The 19,822-nt window shown below is 39.5% G+C and overlaps 1 protein-coding gene across 1 annotated transcript in view; it reads left to right on the plus strand.

The window, feature by feature from the left end:
* Window positions 1-19,822, plus strand: part of LOC127426169 (rho guanine nucleotide exchange factor 10-like protein) — a 211,383-nt gene that overhangs the window by 66,840 nt on the left and 124,721 nt on the right. Inside the window, exons 15-18 of the mRNA XM_051672771.1 lie at window positions 6,528-6,673; window positions 7,349-7,521; window positions 17,110-17,225; window positions 19,384-19,511. Of these exons, the coding sequence (XP_051528731.1) occupies window positions 6,528-6,673; window positions 7,349-7,521; window positions 17,110-17,225; window positions 19,384-19,511 (563 nt within the window). The remainder of the gene's footprint in view (window positions 1-6,527; window positions 6,674-7,348; window positions 7,522-17,109; window positions 17,226-19,383; window positions 19,512-19,822) is intronic.

Raw genomic sequence — 19,822 nt, forward strand, 5'->3', positions numbered from 1 at the left:
ATTGCTGTGAACTGTAGGCCAGTAATTGGCTTATGTTCAATAATATGCAAATAAATAATACACTGGATTCTAAAGCCACTTTTTATTTTGTATTATCAATGCTTAACTCCTCTGCCACAATAATGTAATGCATTTATATATATATATATATGACACCCAAGAAGGGCAGGAAGGGGTGGCAGGGCCAAGATGGAGCCAGAGAACAAAGAGTCCAGAGCAGAACAAGCAGGTGTTCAAAGGACCCAGGAGACCAGATCAGATCAGATCAGGCAGACGACCATGGGGCCAAGGAAACCAGGGTAGATCAGGCGGATGACCAGGGGACCAAGGAAACCAGGGCAGATCAGTCAGACAACCAGGGGACCAAGGGAACTAGGGCAGATCAGGCGGACGACCAGAGGACCAAGGAAATCAGGGCAGATCAGGTAGATGACCAGGGGACCAAGGAAATCAGGGCAGATCAAGCAGACGACCAGGGAACCAAGGAAACCAGAGCAGATCAGGCAGACGGCCAGGAGACCAAGGGAGCCAGATCAGATCAGGCAGACGGCCATGAGACCAGGGTTACCAGAGCAGATCAGGCAGATGATCTGGAGATCCAGAAAACCAGAGCAGATCAAGCAGATGGTCAGGAGACCCAGAAGACCAGAGCAGATCAAGCGGATGGTCAGGAGACAAGGGAGACCAGAGCAGATCAGGTGGATGGCCAGGAGACCTCTGTGGTCTTGTACATGGGCAGAGACTCGGAGATGACCTCTGTGGTCGTGAACATGGGCAGAGACTCGGAGACAGCCTCTGTGGTCGTGTACATGGGCAGAGACTTGGGAACAGAAGCCTTTCTCTTCCTCCTCCTCCGGGAGGCCGAAGTTTGCAGCGCAGGATCTGGGACAGACGATGCTGGCAACACAGGCTCTGGAACAGGTGAGGCTGGCAACGCAGGATCTGGGACGGGCGAGGCTGGCAACGTAGGCTCTGGGACGGGCGAGGCTGGCAATGCTGGCTCTGGGACAGGCAAGGCTGGCAACGCTGGCACTGGGATGGGTGAGGCTGGCAATGCTGGCTCTAGGACGGGCGAGGCTGGCAACGCTGGCTCTGGGACGGGTGAGGCTGGCAACGCTGGCTCTGGGATGGGCGAGGCTGGCAACGCTGGCTCTGGGACGGACGAGATTGACAATGCTGGCTCTGGGACGGATGAAGCTTCTAGCTCGTTGGCCGTGGCATGCGTGGCCGTTGGCTCGTAGGCTGTGGCAGGTGTGGGCGTCGGCTCGTTGGCCGTGGCAGGTGTGGGCGTCGGCTCGTTGGCCGTGGCAGGTGTGGCTGTCGGCTCGTTTGCCGCGACAGGTGTGGCCATCGGCTCGTTGGCCATCGGCTCGTTGGCCATAGCAGGCATGGCAATCGGCTCGTTGGCCATGGCAGCCGTGGGGTTTGGCTCGTTGGCCGTGGCAGGCATAGGCGTTGGCTCGTTGGCCGTGGCAGTCGTGGGTGTTCGCTCATTGGCCGTGGCAGGCGTGGGGTTTGGCTCATTGGCCGTGGCAGGCATAGACATTGGCTCGTTGGCCGTGGCAGGCGTGGGCATTGGCTCGTTGGCAGTAGCAGGCGTGGGCACTGACAATTTGTGAGGACAGGTCTTCGTGGCCCTATGCACAGACATCACTGGTGGATAATTCAACTTAGAGACCGGGGCCGTGAAGGGCTTTGAGACAGGGACCAGGGAGAGTAGACTCAGACATGGCTGTGACATAGTGCGGAGCAGACTCAGATGTGGTTGTGACATGGTGTGGAGCGAATCAGACGTAGCAGTGACATGGCGTGGAGCAGACTCAGATGTGGCTGTGACAAGGTGTGGAGTGGACTCAGGCATGGAAGACTTGGAATCTGGGATCCTCTGAAACGAATTGAGTTGGGAGGATCCTCTGAAACGAAGGTTTCTAATATCAGCTCCACATATTCCTACCACGTGTAATCTCCGGTCACCGACAACTCCCTCCACTGGTGTGAAATGCGTCCAATCTGATATGGATTTCAGGGTGGTATCAAAAAAGTCTGTGTATCTGGCCAGGATGCGAAACAGATGTGAATAATCTTTGATGGGTAAGTTCGCTTGGCTCAACTGAATGAAGGGAGACGCTAGATCCATATCTGGAGGTCAGTTGATCTGTTGCAATGATGGAGGTAACGAGGGCAGGATCTAGGTGCGGCGAAACAGTATTTAATAAAATAAAGTACAGAATAATGGGGTAAACACATGAACAAAGTAAACATCCACAATGGGAAAACTCAGGAACAAAGGAAACATTCACGATGGGAACTAGATTACACAGGAGGTCAAAACACATAACAACTGACAAGGAGTAAGCAACAGGGCATTAAATACACACTGACTAATGAGGGAATGGAACACAGGTGAGGACAATTGGGAACAGCTGGAAGTGATCAGAGCAGGGGATTATGGGAAGTGTAGTCCGGGGGGTACAGATGACAGAGGCAAAACACAGGGCAGACAACAGTGAATCGTAACATATATATATATATATATAAGCAATATCACACGAGCAAGAGTGCGATATGGCCCTGCATCAGCACTGCTGTGATTCGGCCGCAGGCACGAGGATGCAAGCCGAGTGCTGTAGGTAATCACAGCAGTGCTGATTTAGATTTAGTCTCTCGTCCAATCAGATTCAAGAACCGGAACTAACTGTTGTGTGTGTGTGTGTGTGTGTGTGTGTGTGTATACATATATTAGTGTATATATTTAGTGTAAGAAGCTGGGACATTTTAAAATAAGATTTTCCACAGTATTTCATTCTTATGATTAAAGTCCAGCGTTATGCACCAATTTTTTTTTTTTTTTTTTTTACTTTTTTGAGATTTTGGATGCAAAAAAAAAAAAAAAACTGTTTCTGGGATTTTATTCAATTTGGACTCTTGTAGTTTTTATGTCTGTGCCCATCACAGTTAGTACAGACTTAGATTATTATCTTAGGTTATTAGCTTTTCCACCATATCGGTATCTGCAAAATCCAATATCGGTCAACGGTAACACTTTACAATAAGGTTCTATTTGTTAACATTAGTTAATGCATTAGGTATCATGAACCCACAATGAACAATATATTTTTTTACAGCATTTATTAATGTTTGTTAATGTTAGTTGATAAAAATACAATTGTTTATTTTAGTTCATAGTGCATTAACTAATGTTAACATATACAACTTTTGATTTTAAAAATGTATTACTATATGTTGAAATTAACATTACCCAAGATTAATAAATGCTTTAAAATTATTGTTCATTGTTAGTTCATGTTAACTGTTAAATGTAAAAAAAATGGAACCTAATTGTAAAGTGTTACCATACACAGTATGAAAAAATCTTCAGCAATGGGCTCACCTTACTTTCATTTCCAGTTTGGTGAATGAAGTGGATGTAATTACAGCTGCAGTTTTTAACATCTGTTTTACTCAAAATTGAAGATCGCCTGTATAGACTTTAGTTGAAGGAATATTCAACACTTGTGGCATAATGTTGATTACCACAAAAATTTATTTTGACTCATCCCTCTTTTTCTTTTTTTCTTTTTTTGTTTTTTATAATTCAGAAATTAGGGTTACAATAGAAGTCAATGGGGCCCAATACATAAACATTAAAATTCTCACTGTTTCAAAAGTATAGCCACAAGACGTAAACAAAATCCGTTAACATGATTTTATTGTGATAAAATCGCCTACTAACCTTTTCTGTGTAGTTACATTCAAGTTTACAACTTCGTTGCCAGAACACCGCAACACTGTAAACGCTAAAAGCCTAAAATAACTGTAAAAGTGATGAACAACATTCCAGCTCAAATACATTTATGATTTTTTTTTTTAGAAGTGTTAATAAAGTTTTAACTGAAGAATGAATTTAAGTGCCTATATAAAATTATAAGCTTCACATTTCTCTAAAAATTGACCCCACTGACTTCCATTGTAAGTGCCTCACTGTAACCTAAATTTTTACTTCTTCTTTTTTTTTTTTTAAGAAAAGGAGGGACGAGTTGAAATGATTTTTTTGTACAAAACAACATAATGCTACAAATGCTGTTGATTGAGCCTAACTTGTTTTGAACCCAAAATATTCCTTTAAATGATCTCCTCCTCTGTGTCTTCATTTAATTTAAAAATAAAATAAAATAATAATAATAAGGGCTTTTCAGCATGGGAAAGTAGAGTGACAAAGCAGGGGGCAGAGACATGGAATGGGTTTGGCACATGACGCAAGCCGGATTCGAAACCGTGCTCCCATGAGCAAAACTCCCCTTATGTGTTGTGAGCAACTCTGATCATACCCTTGTTTTTTTCAGAGGTTCAAGTGAGCTCTCAGGCCATGCACAGTGTTTCATTCGGTGCAATGAGACAGTTCAGTTTTAATGTGAAACAGTCAGTTCCATTACCCCATAAACACTCTATGAAATATTCATCCTCTGTCTCAGACTATCTCAGACCTAAGTTGGTAGGTCAGGAGATAAAATACAGCACATGGGCTGAGACTGCAGTGTGTCCCTGTGTCTCTTCAAGATGCACATCACATACACCTCTGTCTCTCACACACCAACAGCCATTCAAACAATTTAATTCACACTCTCAAGCCCTTTGAGAAGGATGTCTATACTTTCTTCAACACTTCTTGTTTGCCTTTGCTGCCTATGGAGGGGGCGCTCTTACTATAAAAACTAAAAGCCTGGAGCAAAGCATCTGACTGTTTGAAGGTCTAATTTTTCAATGCATTTCAACAAAGGCCAAGCAGTGTTGCCAATTCCCTCTGGATCTGGCGACTCATTTTGTGTGATGCGGTGTTGCGCCGCGGCTACAGAAGCAGTTGCATTATTTATAAAACTACTCTCCTGACTGATCAAACACCAGCACGCAATATTTATTTGAGTGTGACACTGCTTATATATTATTCCTGATGTACAGTAATGAGGATGAACTCTGGGACAGTTCAACAACATGATGAAAATTATAATTCTTTCCCATCTTGTTATATATTCATGATAAATATTGGATGACTTAACTTGAATGAGCTGTATGTGAGTGTGTGTGCATAGTATTGCATATTGAACACCGTTTTTCTTAAAGGGATCGTTCACACAACACAACAAAATGAGATGTTTGGTAGAATGACACCCACAGTAACCATTCACTTTTGTTTAATGGAAAGAAATAAATGCAATGAAAGTGAATGGTGACTGAGGCTAACATACTGCCTAACATCTCCTTTAGAGGTTCTTTGGCTTGTAACAAAAGTATAACTCTTTTTGGTGAAAAATATCCTCTTATATGTTCCATAATGGACAACTGTTCTGGAAGTGCAGGTGTAAAAAAACCTGAAGCCATTTTAGCAAAACAGGGTTCTTTAGGTAGATATGGTTCTAAAATTAACCATATATACACTGAATAATTAAAGAACCTTTAGAAACCCTACTTTTTTTGTGCTCCATCCAGGTCATGGCACTGTCTATGGTTGCCAACTGTCCCGTATTAGTAGAGACATCCTGTATTTTGTCCGAAATGAAGACATCCCATACAGGATGCTTAATGTCCTGGATTTTACTGGCGAGACAAAGCAAATGTTATTCAAACAAGTTTATTTTTATAACCCCATTGGCAAATATTTTCTTTTCTTGTTTTAAGCATAAACCTCACTAAATTGTGTTAGATTTCTATGAAAAGTAAACTTAAAGAAATAGTTCACTCAAAAAAGATAAAAAGAAAAAAGAAAAAGAAAAGAAAATTCTCTCATCATTTACTCACCTTTATGCCATTTCAAACTCGTATTACTTTGTCTTTTGCGGAACACAAACTAAGATGTTTTGATAGATTTGTGATGTGTTTATATCCATACAATGTAAGTCAATGGGGTCCAAAATGTTCAAAAAGTTCTAAAAAGGACATAACGGCAGCATAAAAGTAATCCATCCGACTCCAGTGGTGTCTCAGAAGTGATACGGTCGAGCTTTGGGTGAGACACAGACCAAAATGTAACTCCTTTTTCACTATAAATCTTGCCATCAGCAGTCTCCTTGGTGTGTTCATGAGACAAGCTTCCTTGTGCATGACACATGAATAAGGACTATTCATATCACTTCAGAAGACATGGATTAAATCACTCGAGTCATATGGATTACTTATATGCTTCCTTTATGTCCTTTTTGTTGCTTGAAAGTTTTGCTTGTATCGTGTATAAAATGTGTCTTGTTAAGAATGTTTGGAAATTTTCACTGGTAGACAATAATAATAATAAAAAAAAAAAAAATTAAAAAAGAGGATTTTTTTACAGTGTATTTGAAGGGAGCATATCCTTTTATGCATGAGTTATACATTGGATTTTGCTGTACCAATCTTATGTACCTACAGCTTGTCCATGAAAATTCAAGTGTCTTATATCCTACGCCTTGGCCTCTAAGTAAGTGTGCAGCCATGTAATTGGTATCTTCTATTTTGAAAGGCTTGCGTGTAATCACTGTCTCCACACCTTCTTTCTTCAGTCACTGAATTCCGAGCAGAGCTCTTTGATCCTGTGTGAGATGCTGATTGAGACGGTATACGGCGAGCGAGGACAGGTCCTTAAGTCTAAGGAGTGGAAAGTCTTTCTCTTCAGTGACATGCTCATCTGTGCCAACATCAATGTCAAGTATGTGTCCTAGACAAGGTCAATTGACTTTCTCTGTGTCCCTCCGTCCCCCTTAAGGCTGTGCTGACAGATTGCTGCTCATCAGATGGTCTAAATATGGAGTGAAGCCTCCTAAATATTTCTGAAGCATTACAGTGATGTTACCCCAAAATGATGCAGTGAACAAGCAGGGGTTGGCTACTGATGGTTATGGCACAGAGCACAGTTAGGCAGAGTCAAATGGGCCATCATTATCTGGGAACAAATGGCAGGGTGTTTAGCTACAGAAATGGGAATTATCCCCATAGATCACAGGCATAAAGGGCTTCTCTGTTCCACTCAAACAGATTATCTATGACAGCCCCATTGATCACATCTCAGCAGTACAAAAGGTAAACAGCAAAGTGAATAAACTTGTGATGATGCTGAATTCCTCTGCAAGTCTCTGTTCTTCTAAAGCATGGCTCGACACACCCTTTAGAAGGTCTTAACGAGGTCATACCAGTGCATTACAAGAAAACATGAATAGTAATGTTTCCTCCTTAAAGCTGGGGGTCCTGCTCTCCTCAACACACCCTAAGATGATCAGTCCTGGTCTTTGCTTCCTTTAATGACTATGCAAAAGTATTCTTTGGTCTCAATGGATCTTACATTTATTAGGAAATTTGATCACACTGATCTTCTTGTCACCACTAGGGGGCCCCCTGACATTAGTTGTTTAGTGCCGGTGGGGCCCAAGTACACCATGAAGTGGAGTGCCCCTCTGCAGCAGGTCCAGGTAGTCGAGGTGGGCCAAGAGGGCTACCAAAGCAAGGAGGCGCTACATCAGCTTGGAGGCATTAAACGTCCAGGTGGCTCTTCCAGACCAGGTAATAGCAACATTGTTAGTGCTGGCCACCCCCACTCTGTACATTTTACAGCCATGGTAGTCAACACTTGGATGTTGTCATCATATAAAATATAAAAAATGTGCATGAATTTTGAGGTGTCAATTTTCAATAGTATTTACGATAATTCTCAGTATTGCTTTATTGTTATACAGTTATAGAGGAAAGGAAACAGCAAACAGATGTAAAGAATCAATATAACAACAAAGACATTAATATAAATCTGATTATAGGCTACTTTATGGAACGAGTGCGGTGTCAGCACGTGAGTCGATAAAAACAGTTTGTGTGCTCTCACTCATACATGTGCACTCGTAGTCTTTCAATCTTCTCAGCCACAGCATGTATCGCAAGCTCTTTCGACATTTAATCATGTGCAGGATATGAATTAGAGATCTCTAAAATCTACTTTTTACTAGTTAAATGTTAATTCTTGATTAAAGCAATGGAATTACTACTAGTAAAAATGCTAATTCTTGAAATCAGAAAATATATTTGCACTATAGTTAAAACTTGACAAAAATTATGTCATTGCTTGCGGAAATACCCATTCTTGATATCAAAAATGGAGTTGACTAGTAAAGCGCATAATTACTGATATCTGTTAATGCATTTGTATGAGTGGAATTTTTCAACATGTTAGTCATTGTTGATATCAAGAATACAATTTTTTTACTAGTGCAAATGTAATGGTAGCCAGCTGCTACATGATAGCTGTGCAGTGTGGCCTTAAGAGACGCACTAGTGACCGAGGCTAGAGGCCATGGCTTTTATAACCTCCTTGCTAGTGGGTCCGACTACACTCGGGGCGAGTACATTTACATTGGTGCATTTGGCAGATGCTTTTATCCATTTACATGCTCAAGGACACTATGGTGGTGGCTGTGGGGCTCGAACCAGCAACCTTCGAAAAATTGAAATCTGCTTACCAGTTCTGTGCTTTAGCCCACTACAAATTTGTATTGAACCCAAACATAATTACAAATATTAAACATTATTATTTTCACTAGTAGTAATTCCACTGCTGATTTCAATAATTAATAACTAGTGAACAAAGTTTATTTATCTGTTATATAGTATTATGTTAATACATGTTTCCATGATGAATTAAAATAGCATGTTTCGCATAATCTACTTAGACCTTCTGAATATTCTCATTAATATAAAAAGGTAATTACACTTTTTAGCTTAATAAATAGCAATATAAAAGTGTGCAGCCCCTCGAGGCTAAAGAGACCCTGCTTTGTGTGGTCCCTGGGCTTTCCACAGTCAAAGAAAACCTAGAAATGTTAGGAAATTTGAAAATTATGATATCCAGACCTGGAAAGTAATGGAAATTAATAAAATCTTAAAAAGTAATGTGCAAGTCTTGGAAATTTCTGTTGTTAACCTGAATATGTGCATTTTCCATTTCCCTTTTTGATTTGATTATCTTCCCGACCTCGCTCTGCCCAGACACCGCTCGGCCCTGCCCTGCCCTGCTCAGCACAATTATCAATTCTGAATCTATGTACTGATTATCATTGTCCCATGTCTGCCATACATGTTGAGTAGTCTAAACATCCTCTGCAGCCTGAAACTGAACATCTGATTCGATTTTAGAAGTGAATGCACTTAGCTGCATAGAGAGATATAGGATGCTTCCTTGCGCCCTTTTTTTTTTTTTTTTTTGACTTGCATGTAACCTCCAGTGTGCTGTCTGTTTGCACTGGTCTCAGAACAGTTCGAAATGCAGCTTATTTTCATCCTAAGTGATAATGCACAGTAAATATAGGATTTCTAAGGAAAAAATGGTGTGTTTATGGTACATTGTACATATGGTACATTGTGTTTTGCAGCGTGGCATTTTTTAAAAACTTTTTAAAATCATATCAAATTCACATTCATATTCACATTTTTAAAAATGGCATATCGGATGAAACTAGTGAACAGGTTTCAATGTAAAAACTTAATTAGGTTTCTGAGCAGATGTAGTTTTGTTGGCGTTTCTCCCAAAGACAAACTCCGCTGTGATCGGCACCATGTTGTTTGGTCACATGACTCTGTGTGTCAAACGTTTAACCCTTTACTGACAGCACAGAGTCTCCTGAACTGAGATCAGTCAGTTTAAATGAATTTAAATTATGCGGTGCATAAAGCGAAACTAAAATACAACGTTCACGCATGTCTGTGTGGGGTCGCATGAGGTTAACATAAAATTGACTAGTTATGCTTTGCTGTCAAATATTTCATTGGCTTGAAATGACTCTGTGTGAGTGCAATCACTCAAGTAATCCAGTCATGGTAAAGTCATATAAATTAATTGGACAAAATGTGTGGAAACCTTTATTCTTAAAGATCTGATAACATGCGCTCTTCATTGCAAGTCTTCAAAACATTATGCATTAATTGACCGTTGTCTTGTGATTAATGCACCTTTTTATGGTCTCCACAGATGGGTTTATCTCAGCTAGAGATAGAGAAGAACAACTGAGGCACAGCCTGAGCAATCTTATTTCACTCACTGCTAGACCACAAACATATTTAGTGTGCTGTCATCAATCTAGGCAGATTATTTCCCCTTCTCTCCCAATCAGAGGAAGTGACGTGAAAAGGTTGGAATCAGGGCAGAACTCTCTTATAAAACACTGTTGTAAGAAAGAGCAACTAAGATAAATATTCTGACTGAGCTCCAGGTACAAAGTGTTATCAGGATGTAATGGTTTTGGCTGTTTAAGCCTTTTGGTTCCCACCTGAAATATTAATGGTGTTGACTGTGGAACATCCATGTATCATTGTCCACATACGGGAGCCAGGAATTGAGATTACAGAAGATGTTTAATGCTGGGGCCTAGCAGACTGCTCTTACACCTCTTCTCCTCCTCCTCTTTTTTTTTTTTTTTCTCTTTGTCTCTAAAATCATTAAATTATCAACTGCATTCTATCCAATTTATGTACCTCTGTTTTCTTTCTCCTGCTTTATACCATTGGTTCTCAAGTGGAGTTGTGACCCAAAAATTGGTCAAGTCTGTTTTGTTCATGTTTGTGAACAGTAGGGAAAAACAATAGTAAATGCAAACAATAAGTAAGGGGTTAATGTACTGTCATGACACTGATGCAGAGCGGAGAGGTCCTGAATCACCCTGAAGGCATTTATTTTGCAATAATGACAGTTGACGGTACATTATCCCACTTATTACACAGCTTCCTACCAAATAAATACATAAATTGACATGAAATATTAATTTGCATTGAAATTATGTTTTGCGAGAAGAAAAAAATTGTGGAGTCTCTAACAGCTGAACCCCACTTCTGTTTGTGTGAGAGTTCTGTTGGTGTTTATTTTGCAAAATGACTGTCTGACTGATCATTGTTCCACTTATTACAAGTCTACTTGAAAATATATAAATAAATAAATCAATTGGCTTGGAACATTGATTTGAATTTGACGTATTTTAATTATCTTACTTGTAGAGACAGAAGAGTGATATGAAAAGTAGGAAAGATGACTCAAAACTCAGATGACCAATTTGATATCACTTTATCCCCGGAAGTGCAGTTGTTAGTCAGAAATATCAGACCGCTAGATGGCACAATTGACCAATCATAATTGAGTATTCCAGATAGCCATATGATAAAATACAATGGTGCATAGTTAGCAATACATAGGATATATATATATATATATAATATTAGGTGTCTTAAACTACTTTGTACTGAAGCAATGTACTTATTATGCAAATATATGTGTGTGTTGTTGCATTGTGCTTACATTTAAAGTACCTGCATTTAACTGCATCTCTAGTTACACTGTTAACCTTACCCCTAATCCTAAACCTAACCCTAGCCCTAAACCTACTTGTACCTCAACCTCAATAGCAGCAAATGTGAATCTTGTGAGAATTTTGCAGAACAACATGTAGTTACACAATAAGTACATTGCATTTCATGTATTTTAATATTAGTACATAGTAGTTAAAGACACCTAAAATAAAGTTGGACCAAATAATATACTTTGTAGTAAAAAAACACTTTTCATATCTATTGCTGTTGATTTCAAAGGCTGTGCATACAATCAAACTTTATTTTTGGCACCAGCGATGATCAGTAGCTTAACTACAAATAACAAAGATGTCAGCTTAACTACATTTCTCAGTAGTGAGGTTGTAGCTTCGCTAGTTTTTAAATCAAGCATGGTAGCATTGACAAAAGTTACAACGCAGCATTTTACATCAAGCCATGTATCCACTGTTTACTGTCAGCAGTTTGGAATCAGAACTAAAGATGTCCGATTCACAAATTAATCACTCTTAAAGGGATAGTTCACCCAAAAATGAAAATTGTCTTCTGCTGAACACAAATGAAGATTTTTAGAAAAAACATCTCAGCTCTGTAGATCCTTACAATGCAAGTGAATGGTGGCCAGAACTTTAAAGGTCCAAAAAGCACATAAAGGCAGCAGAAAAGTAATTCATAGGAATACAGTGGTTAAATCCATATCTTCAGAAGTGATATGATATGTGTGGGTGAGTAACAGATCAATATTTAAGTCCTTTTTAACTATACATTTTCCTCCTCATCCAGTAGGAGGCGATATGCACAAAGCATATGAATTGCCAAAACATAAGAAGAAGAATGTGAAAGAGAAGTGGGGATTGATCGTAAAAAAAATTTTGTTTTTTTTATTGATCTGTTTCACACCCTCATTTTTCACATCGCTTCTAAAGATATGGATTTAACCACTGTAATCCTTTGGATTGCTTTTATGTTGCCTTTATGTGCTTTTTGCTTGCATTGTCTGGACCTACAGAGCTGAGATATTCTTCTAAAAATTTCCATTTGTGTTCAGCAGAAGAAAGTCATACACATCTGGGATGGCATGAGGGCAAGTAAATGATGAGAGAATTTTCATTTTAGGGTGAACTATCCATTTAAATGCGGGTTCACAGGTAAATTAAACTAATACTGTTTACTACCAGTTTTCCTATTCAACCAATGTCATGCTTATAACTTTGCACATTGTTTGGGCCTATGCTGTTCATAGTTATATTATAACATACACTTGAGGTATAATGTAAAATCTGTTTCCTGAGTCAAAACCAGTTCAGAACCACTGCTTTTTACCTCCATCATATCTACTTGTTCTTTCCCTCCCTCCCTGTATTTCTATCTCTGTTTGTGTTGGTAGTACACACTTTTCTAAATGTAAGTGTAGCGTAGTTATAGCGGGAAGACTAGCAGCTGTACATCATCGCACCATTAGCTAGGTAACTCCTAGCCAATCACATGTAAGCCAATGCTTTGCAGATCTGCTCACTATCTATCACATTGCGTTTCAGCGTGCTAACACGGCAACCTCCATCACCCCACCACCACCAGTTGAGTCCCGTCCTGCACAGGGGTAGGCTCCTCGCCCCTGCCTCCTATTTCCGGCAGGATGTGACGGTTCCGAATACAACTTCTTCGGACTGCCAGACGGGGCTTACGCCAAAGAGAGACATTACATTTCTGTTTTATATTCATCAAATACATGTCATCTTAAATTTCACTCAAGTCTGTGAGTCTTCCTGATAGAACACTAAGCCGCCACTTTAATCACCATTTTCCAGACACCCTTGCTGTAGTCTGCTTTGCTGTCTTCAAATGTGTCCTTTCCCTCATCTCCAGCTATTTATAGCCCCTCACAGACACACAACCCTGTTTTGCCTGGCCCCGCATCACATCTCTCCTCCCATGTTATGTCACTCTGTGGGGCTCTTTGCCCAAATCATATTCAGTGCTCCCACAGCTCACCTCAAAATGGACTCATTTTTCATCTCCTCTAGGCCACAGTGCCCTAATTTATTGATGGAAAAGGCCAGCCTTCTGGCAAGCATCAGACCCACTGCCGCCGCCACTATAAAGCAGTATAAAGATGTAAAGATACAGTTTTTCTTTCTCTCTTGCCCTCAGCTTGACTGTTGCTGTGTTACGCCCAGGATATGCTTAGTTTCTTCGCATGCCATTACTGTATGTCTCACGTATGTCTGGTGGCATTTTCTAACTTTAAAAGTGTATTGACTGTGAACCCGTTTGGACACGTTTGATATGTGCACAGGTTTGAAAATTTGGTGGTGTAAAAAAATTTAACTGAGTGCAACCTTGGGTTAGGGTTGGGTTATGGGCACTGATCGGAGATACCATAACCCAACCCTAACCCAAGGGTGCGTTCAGCTTAATTTTCAAAAATGTCCTCAAAAATAGTCCACTACAAATAACTAATTACTTATCTAAAATTGTAATCAAATTAATTTATTGAAGTAATCACATTGCAAATGTCTTTATTGTTAAGTTACTTGTTTTTGTTTTTACTCTCAATAAATTCAAATTAATGTCTATATTTCGTCTTTGTTCATTATACCTGTCCATTCAGCTGTCACAGAAATAGGGATGCACCAATCCGATACCTGGATCGGTATCGGCTCCAATACTGAAGCTTTTAGACAGATCGGGTATCGGTCCGATGAGCCCGATCCAAATCCGATACTGTGTGTTAGTCATGTTTGTTACTGTTCGTTACTGTCAAGCTCCAAAAATGACACAAAAGAACTATAAAAACACCATTAAAGCAGTTCATATGACTCGTGCATTTTATTCATAGCCACCTGAAGATGTGCGATAGCTCTGTGAATCACAAAAGACTGTGTTTAATAAGTAAATACATAGTATGCGCAGCACTGGTGGTGTTGTTGTTGGTGGTGGTGTTACAGCTATTTTTAGTCTTCACAGCGGTTCGCAATATTTGAGCGCTACTCCAGAACAGCATCTCAGATGTAGATGCTCAATAGTTAAGTTCACTTATAATATGCATTTAGAATGGCACCAGAGGTGCATTTTATCTTTATTTTTGTAATCAGATTACACCCTACACTGTCTCCAACCAATCAGGTAGCACTTTCATGATGAATATTACTGATTCATCTAATCAGGTATGACCTTCCTCATGAAGATAAATGACATTTGTCCTGCCATCCTATGTTTCGGAAATTTGTGGACTGGCCTGACAATGACACATCAAGATTGCCTCAACCAATGGCGTGGGTTTGGGGCGGGGCTATCTGTTTGTATGTTCAATGACAAATGGAGCAAAGTATTCAGGAAAGCTGTTTGAAAACAAGGTTTACTTTTGCAATCCTGTTTGGTGGCACTATTTGCACTGAAATTGCACATTTCAGCTTTAAAATATGATACATTTAGCTTGACTTATTTTCTTATTTTTAGATATTAAAGAGATAGTTCACCCAAAAATTAAAATATTTATATTTTATGTAGGTCCATAAAATGCAAGTGATTGGGTACCAACATTTTAAAGCTCCAAAAGGACATAAAGACAGCATAAAAGTAATCCATATGACTCCAGTGGTTAAATCTATATCTACAGAAGCGATATGATAGGTGTGGGTGAGAAACGGATCAATATTTAAGTCAGTTTGTACTTTAAATCTCCACTTTCACATTCTTCTTTTGTTTTTGGCGATTCACATTCTTCATGCATATCACCACCTACTGGACAGGGAGGATAATTTACATAAAAAAATAAATTAAAAAAGACTTAAATATTGATCTGTTTCTTACCCACACCAATCATATTCTTCTGAAGATATGGATTTAACCACTGGAGTCTGCATTTTTGTGCATTTTGGAGCTTCGAAATTTTGGTACATATCGACTTGCATTGTACAAACCTACAGAGCTGAGATGCTCTTCTAAAAATCTTCATTTGTGTTCTGCAAAAGAAAGAAAGTCATACACATCTGGGATGGCATAAAGTTGAGTAAATGATGAGAGAATTTTCATTTTTGGGTGAACTATCACTGTAATCCTTGTTTTTATAGAAGGACTTGAATAATGTATTTTGTCTTGTTTTAACAGGCATAAACCTCACTAAATTTAGAAAACACAAGTGAAAAAAAAAAGACAAATTACTCAGATTCGACATATTCATTCTGTTTTTTTTTTTTTTTTTTTTTTTATATTCTTATTGGAAAGCAATACAAAGATACTGAGTAAGAATGGGATTTTTCGCAGCCTGCTAAATATTGTATGTGAATATGAAAACATACTGATTTCTTGAATGAGGATTCCAACTTTTAGATGTCCCTCTGGCTAGAGCTTTGTTGACCTGTATTGTGTCTGCATAGGCCTCCACTGGCCATAGTCCAGCCTGTGTTTGTGTGCATATGACCGTATGTGTGTGAGAGAGAGAGATAGACTAGTTGAAACGGCAGATTACCGTGCCCAGCACACCAACTGGATTAGTTTGGATTACAAGTCAGCACATTCACCTGAGGCCAACGTGGGCCACGAGCCCACAAACATGTAGGCCTGCCTGAGGCCTTGCCACAGCAACCAGGAGAGCGCGTTGACTCTACCAGCTTGTGCCTCACGGTGCCTTTTTTATTCAAATGTGCCTGCTATTGATCAAGCCGTGCCAGTGACAGATGTGTCTGTGGTTGCATGTGTTGAAGAGCCTATTAAATTTCTAAAGGTTAGAGAGAGAGACAGAGGTGGATGGAAAACTAGATTGACATGCAATTCCTCTCTTTCTCTTTACAGCTGTGTGAGGCTGAGAGTTATAGACTGAGATGTAGAGAGAAAGATAAGTCCCTTCTAGCAGTTATTGGAGAATTAGGTTGAGCTAGGGGTCAACAATTGCCAGCACCCTCCCATTCTGCACACAGGTCACCCGATTATGTAGAGGTGATGATAGGCCAGACAGTCCTGCGGCCGCCGTGTACAGCTCCGGGATTTAATTACAATCCACATTCCTGGACTTTCGGTCGGCAGATTCACCCCAGCTATTGATTCTGCAGGCGAAGACCAGAGACCACAAATAGGGGAATGGGGGTTCAAATCGATGGTACATTTCACGTCTAATGAGACACCTGCATTCGTTTCGTCATCTCTAAAGGACTTCATATTTCCAAACAGCTTCATTTTTATACTCCTTTTCCCTGTAGTGTTAGCCTCTGTGGCTATACAAACAACAATGGGGGATCGATCTCTCTTCTGCATTGATGCTTTTTGTTAGTGGTGCTACTGTAGAGTATTGATAAATGAAAGTTTTGTCATCGGACCAAAGTCTTTAAAAGTTAAGGCTTTTGATTGTGTTTGGAAGCATTTGCATTTAGAGGAAGTTTTCAAGGGAAGACCAAGTTTACAGAGCACAATGGGTTTGTATTTCTCTTTAAAGATTACTGAGGTCAGGTATCATTCTTAAATGCACCTTGTATATCATTATAGACCACTATAGTGGCCACAGAGCAATTATTCGAAATGGAGGAGTGTGCATTGTACTGGAGATGTTAGTGTTTTTTTTTTTTTTTGTTTTTTAATAATTTATGGTGTAACCAAGCCTTCCAGACTCAATTAGATTTTTGAATGATTCAGCACCTTATGGAAGCACATTTCCTCTGAAATACCATCTCAGCTCTCAAGAACACTGTGGTGTAAGGGTTTTATGCACTCTAGGGTTCATGTGCTGATAAAACCTGGTGTGAAATTCCAATACCACATTGGATAAGTAAAGCTGGTTATTTATTTGATTGACAGGAAATGTTGTTCTGGGTCCACCTCGTCTGTATCAGGAGCTGCAGGAGTTGCAGCACGACTTGTCAGTGGTGGAACAGGTCACCCTGCTGGTGGGGACTTTACAGGGAACGTACCAGGTAAACAAAGTTCACTACTACATTTATATGTATGCACACACACTCGCACACACCAAAACCAAAACCAACACCACCACCAACAACAACACCACCAACAACAAAACAACAACAACAACACAAACAACACCACCACCACCAACAACACAACAACAACACAAACAACACCACCACCACCAACAACACAACAACACAACAACAACAACACAAACAACACCACCAACAACACCAACACCACCACCAACAACAACACCAACACCACCAACAACAACACAACAACAACAACACCACTAACAACACCACCACCACCACCACCACCACCAACAACAACAACACTACTCTCATTTTACAGACCACCAAAAAAAAAAAAAAGTAATACTGTATATGTTTACAATCTCATGATGAACCTAAAAAAAAAAAAAAAAAAGCTCTATCACTTTCCATCACAATATACAGATCTGAAATGTAGGTGGTGCTCTAACGCAGAAACTCCGACCATAGACATCCAGGCAATTTTGTATGGCATGCATGTTCCCCAATGTTTCAAATATCTTGGCCCATGAATGGACTAAAAGCTCAGTCTAAAGATCTTCAGCTTTGCGATAATATATAACATTTCATCATCAATAGTTGATAACATATTTTGTCACACTTTATATTAGGTGGCCTTAACTACTATGTACTAACATTAAACACATAGAAAACTATGTATTTACTGTGTAATTACATGTTGTTCTGCAAAATTCCCACATTTGCTGCTACTGAGGTTGAGGTACGGGTATGTTTAGGAATAAGGGTAGGGTTAGGATTAGGGGTTAGAGTTAGGTTTTGGGGTAAGAGTTGGGTTAGGGTTAGGATTAGGGGATGGAGTTAGGTTTTGGGGTGAGGGGTGGATTAGGGTTAGGGGTAAAGTTAACAGTGTATCTACAAATGTAATTAAATACAAGTACTTTAAATGTAATTACAATGCAACAACATGTATGTACATAATAAGTACACTGTAACAAATGATTAAATACATAGTAGTTAAGGCCACCTAATATAAAAGATGGGTCCACATACTGTATTTTGCCAAGGACTGGTTTATCATGATTTTCTATTAGACTGCAATTTTTTTCTGGCTCATTTAAAAGAAAACAGCCTAAAGTAAGAGCTGATATAGAGTGTGTGGCTATTTGGGGCTTACAGAAGCAGTAATAAGGGCAGACATAAGACGTTTGTCTTTGTTGTCTTACAGGGATCATATTTCACTTAGTAATTCTTTTGATAATCATTCAAACTGTGGTGTTAGGGCAACAAAATAACTGTAACATTCACATTCCTGAGAATGAGTGTTTTCTTTGAAATATGACTTGCCTATTTAAGTGCTTTGTGAAAAAAGCACTTAAACCCCCCAACCCATCCTGATCGAACAAATGGTTTTGTCTATCATGAAAAAAACAACACTATGCAAAACTGTGAAAAAAGAACAAAGTCCAGGGAAAGATCAAGGTGGAATATATTAAGCAACATAACAAAAGCAGTATTAGAAACATATGCTGGAGCCATCTGGGGAGGAAAGCCTTTCGGGGTTTTCACCGTAATCAAATTGTGATCAAAGTCCAGCAACCAAAGGCATAGATCATCAATTGATTATCACGGCTTCCGCTTGATAGTTGGATGACAACATGGGGAAACGCTTCACGGTGTGATCCACTGTGAGAGTTCAGATGGGAGATAGCTCTCAAAATAAGACAGCTCCCATGATGCCTTGACAGCTACTAAACCACTACCAAAACCAGCTAGAATGGTTCTATACCTCAGAGTGTTCTTTGAAAACAGCAGTTGCGCTTTGTCTTGCTCAATTTCCTGACCATAACCATGCTATTGGCCTCACTCCAAATGATTTATTCTTTCGCACAATCCATTTGAAATAGAAATATGCAATAGACAAATGTGCATAGTGTTAAGGAGAAGATTTGCAGGCCTCATTGATTTTGGAAATGTGTTCCAATTGGATTTGACTTTTGAGTGGAGTGAATATTTTTGTTCATAAAAGGAAAAATCCAATACATGAAGGTCAACACCATAGCTACCATAACAACAAACTATGATGAGTTCTCAATTTAATATCATATATTTTTGTAGTGAGGATCACATTTCTCCTTTATTTTGTTTGTAGAATCTGAACACCACGGTAGCACAGGACTGGTGTTTAGCTCTGCAAAGGCTGATCCGCATCAAAGAGGGCCAAATTCAGAGTGCCAACAAGTGCCGATTACGATTGCAAGTCCCTGGCAGACCAGACAAGTGAGTAAATGTGATAAAACTTGTGCTTTTATGAACTCTCAACAAAATGCAAAAGTTTTCTCTGGACAGCAGTGTTAACCTCATCAACAAAATTGCTGAGGAAAATGTTAGTTGACAAGGGTTTTAATTTTGATGGATAACGAAGACTCTAAATGGTTAATTACCTCATTCAAACATGATCTTAATCACACACACACACACACACACACATATATATATATATATATATATATATATATATGTGTGTGTGTGTGATTAAGATCATGTTTGAATGAGGTAATTGTAATACTGTATATATAATAGGTATGCTT

The sequence above is a fragment of the Myxocyprinus asiaticus genome, chromosome 35 (genome assembly GCF_019703515.2).
Source record: "Myxocyprinus asiaticus isolate MX2 ecotype Aquarium Trade chromosome 35, UBuf_Myxa_2, whole genome shotgun sequence".
In the NCBI taxonomy this organism is placed as follows: Eukaryota; Metazoa; Chordata; class Actinopteri; order Cypriniformes; family Catostomidae; genus Myxocyprinus; species Myxocyprinus asiaticus.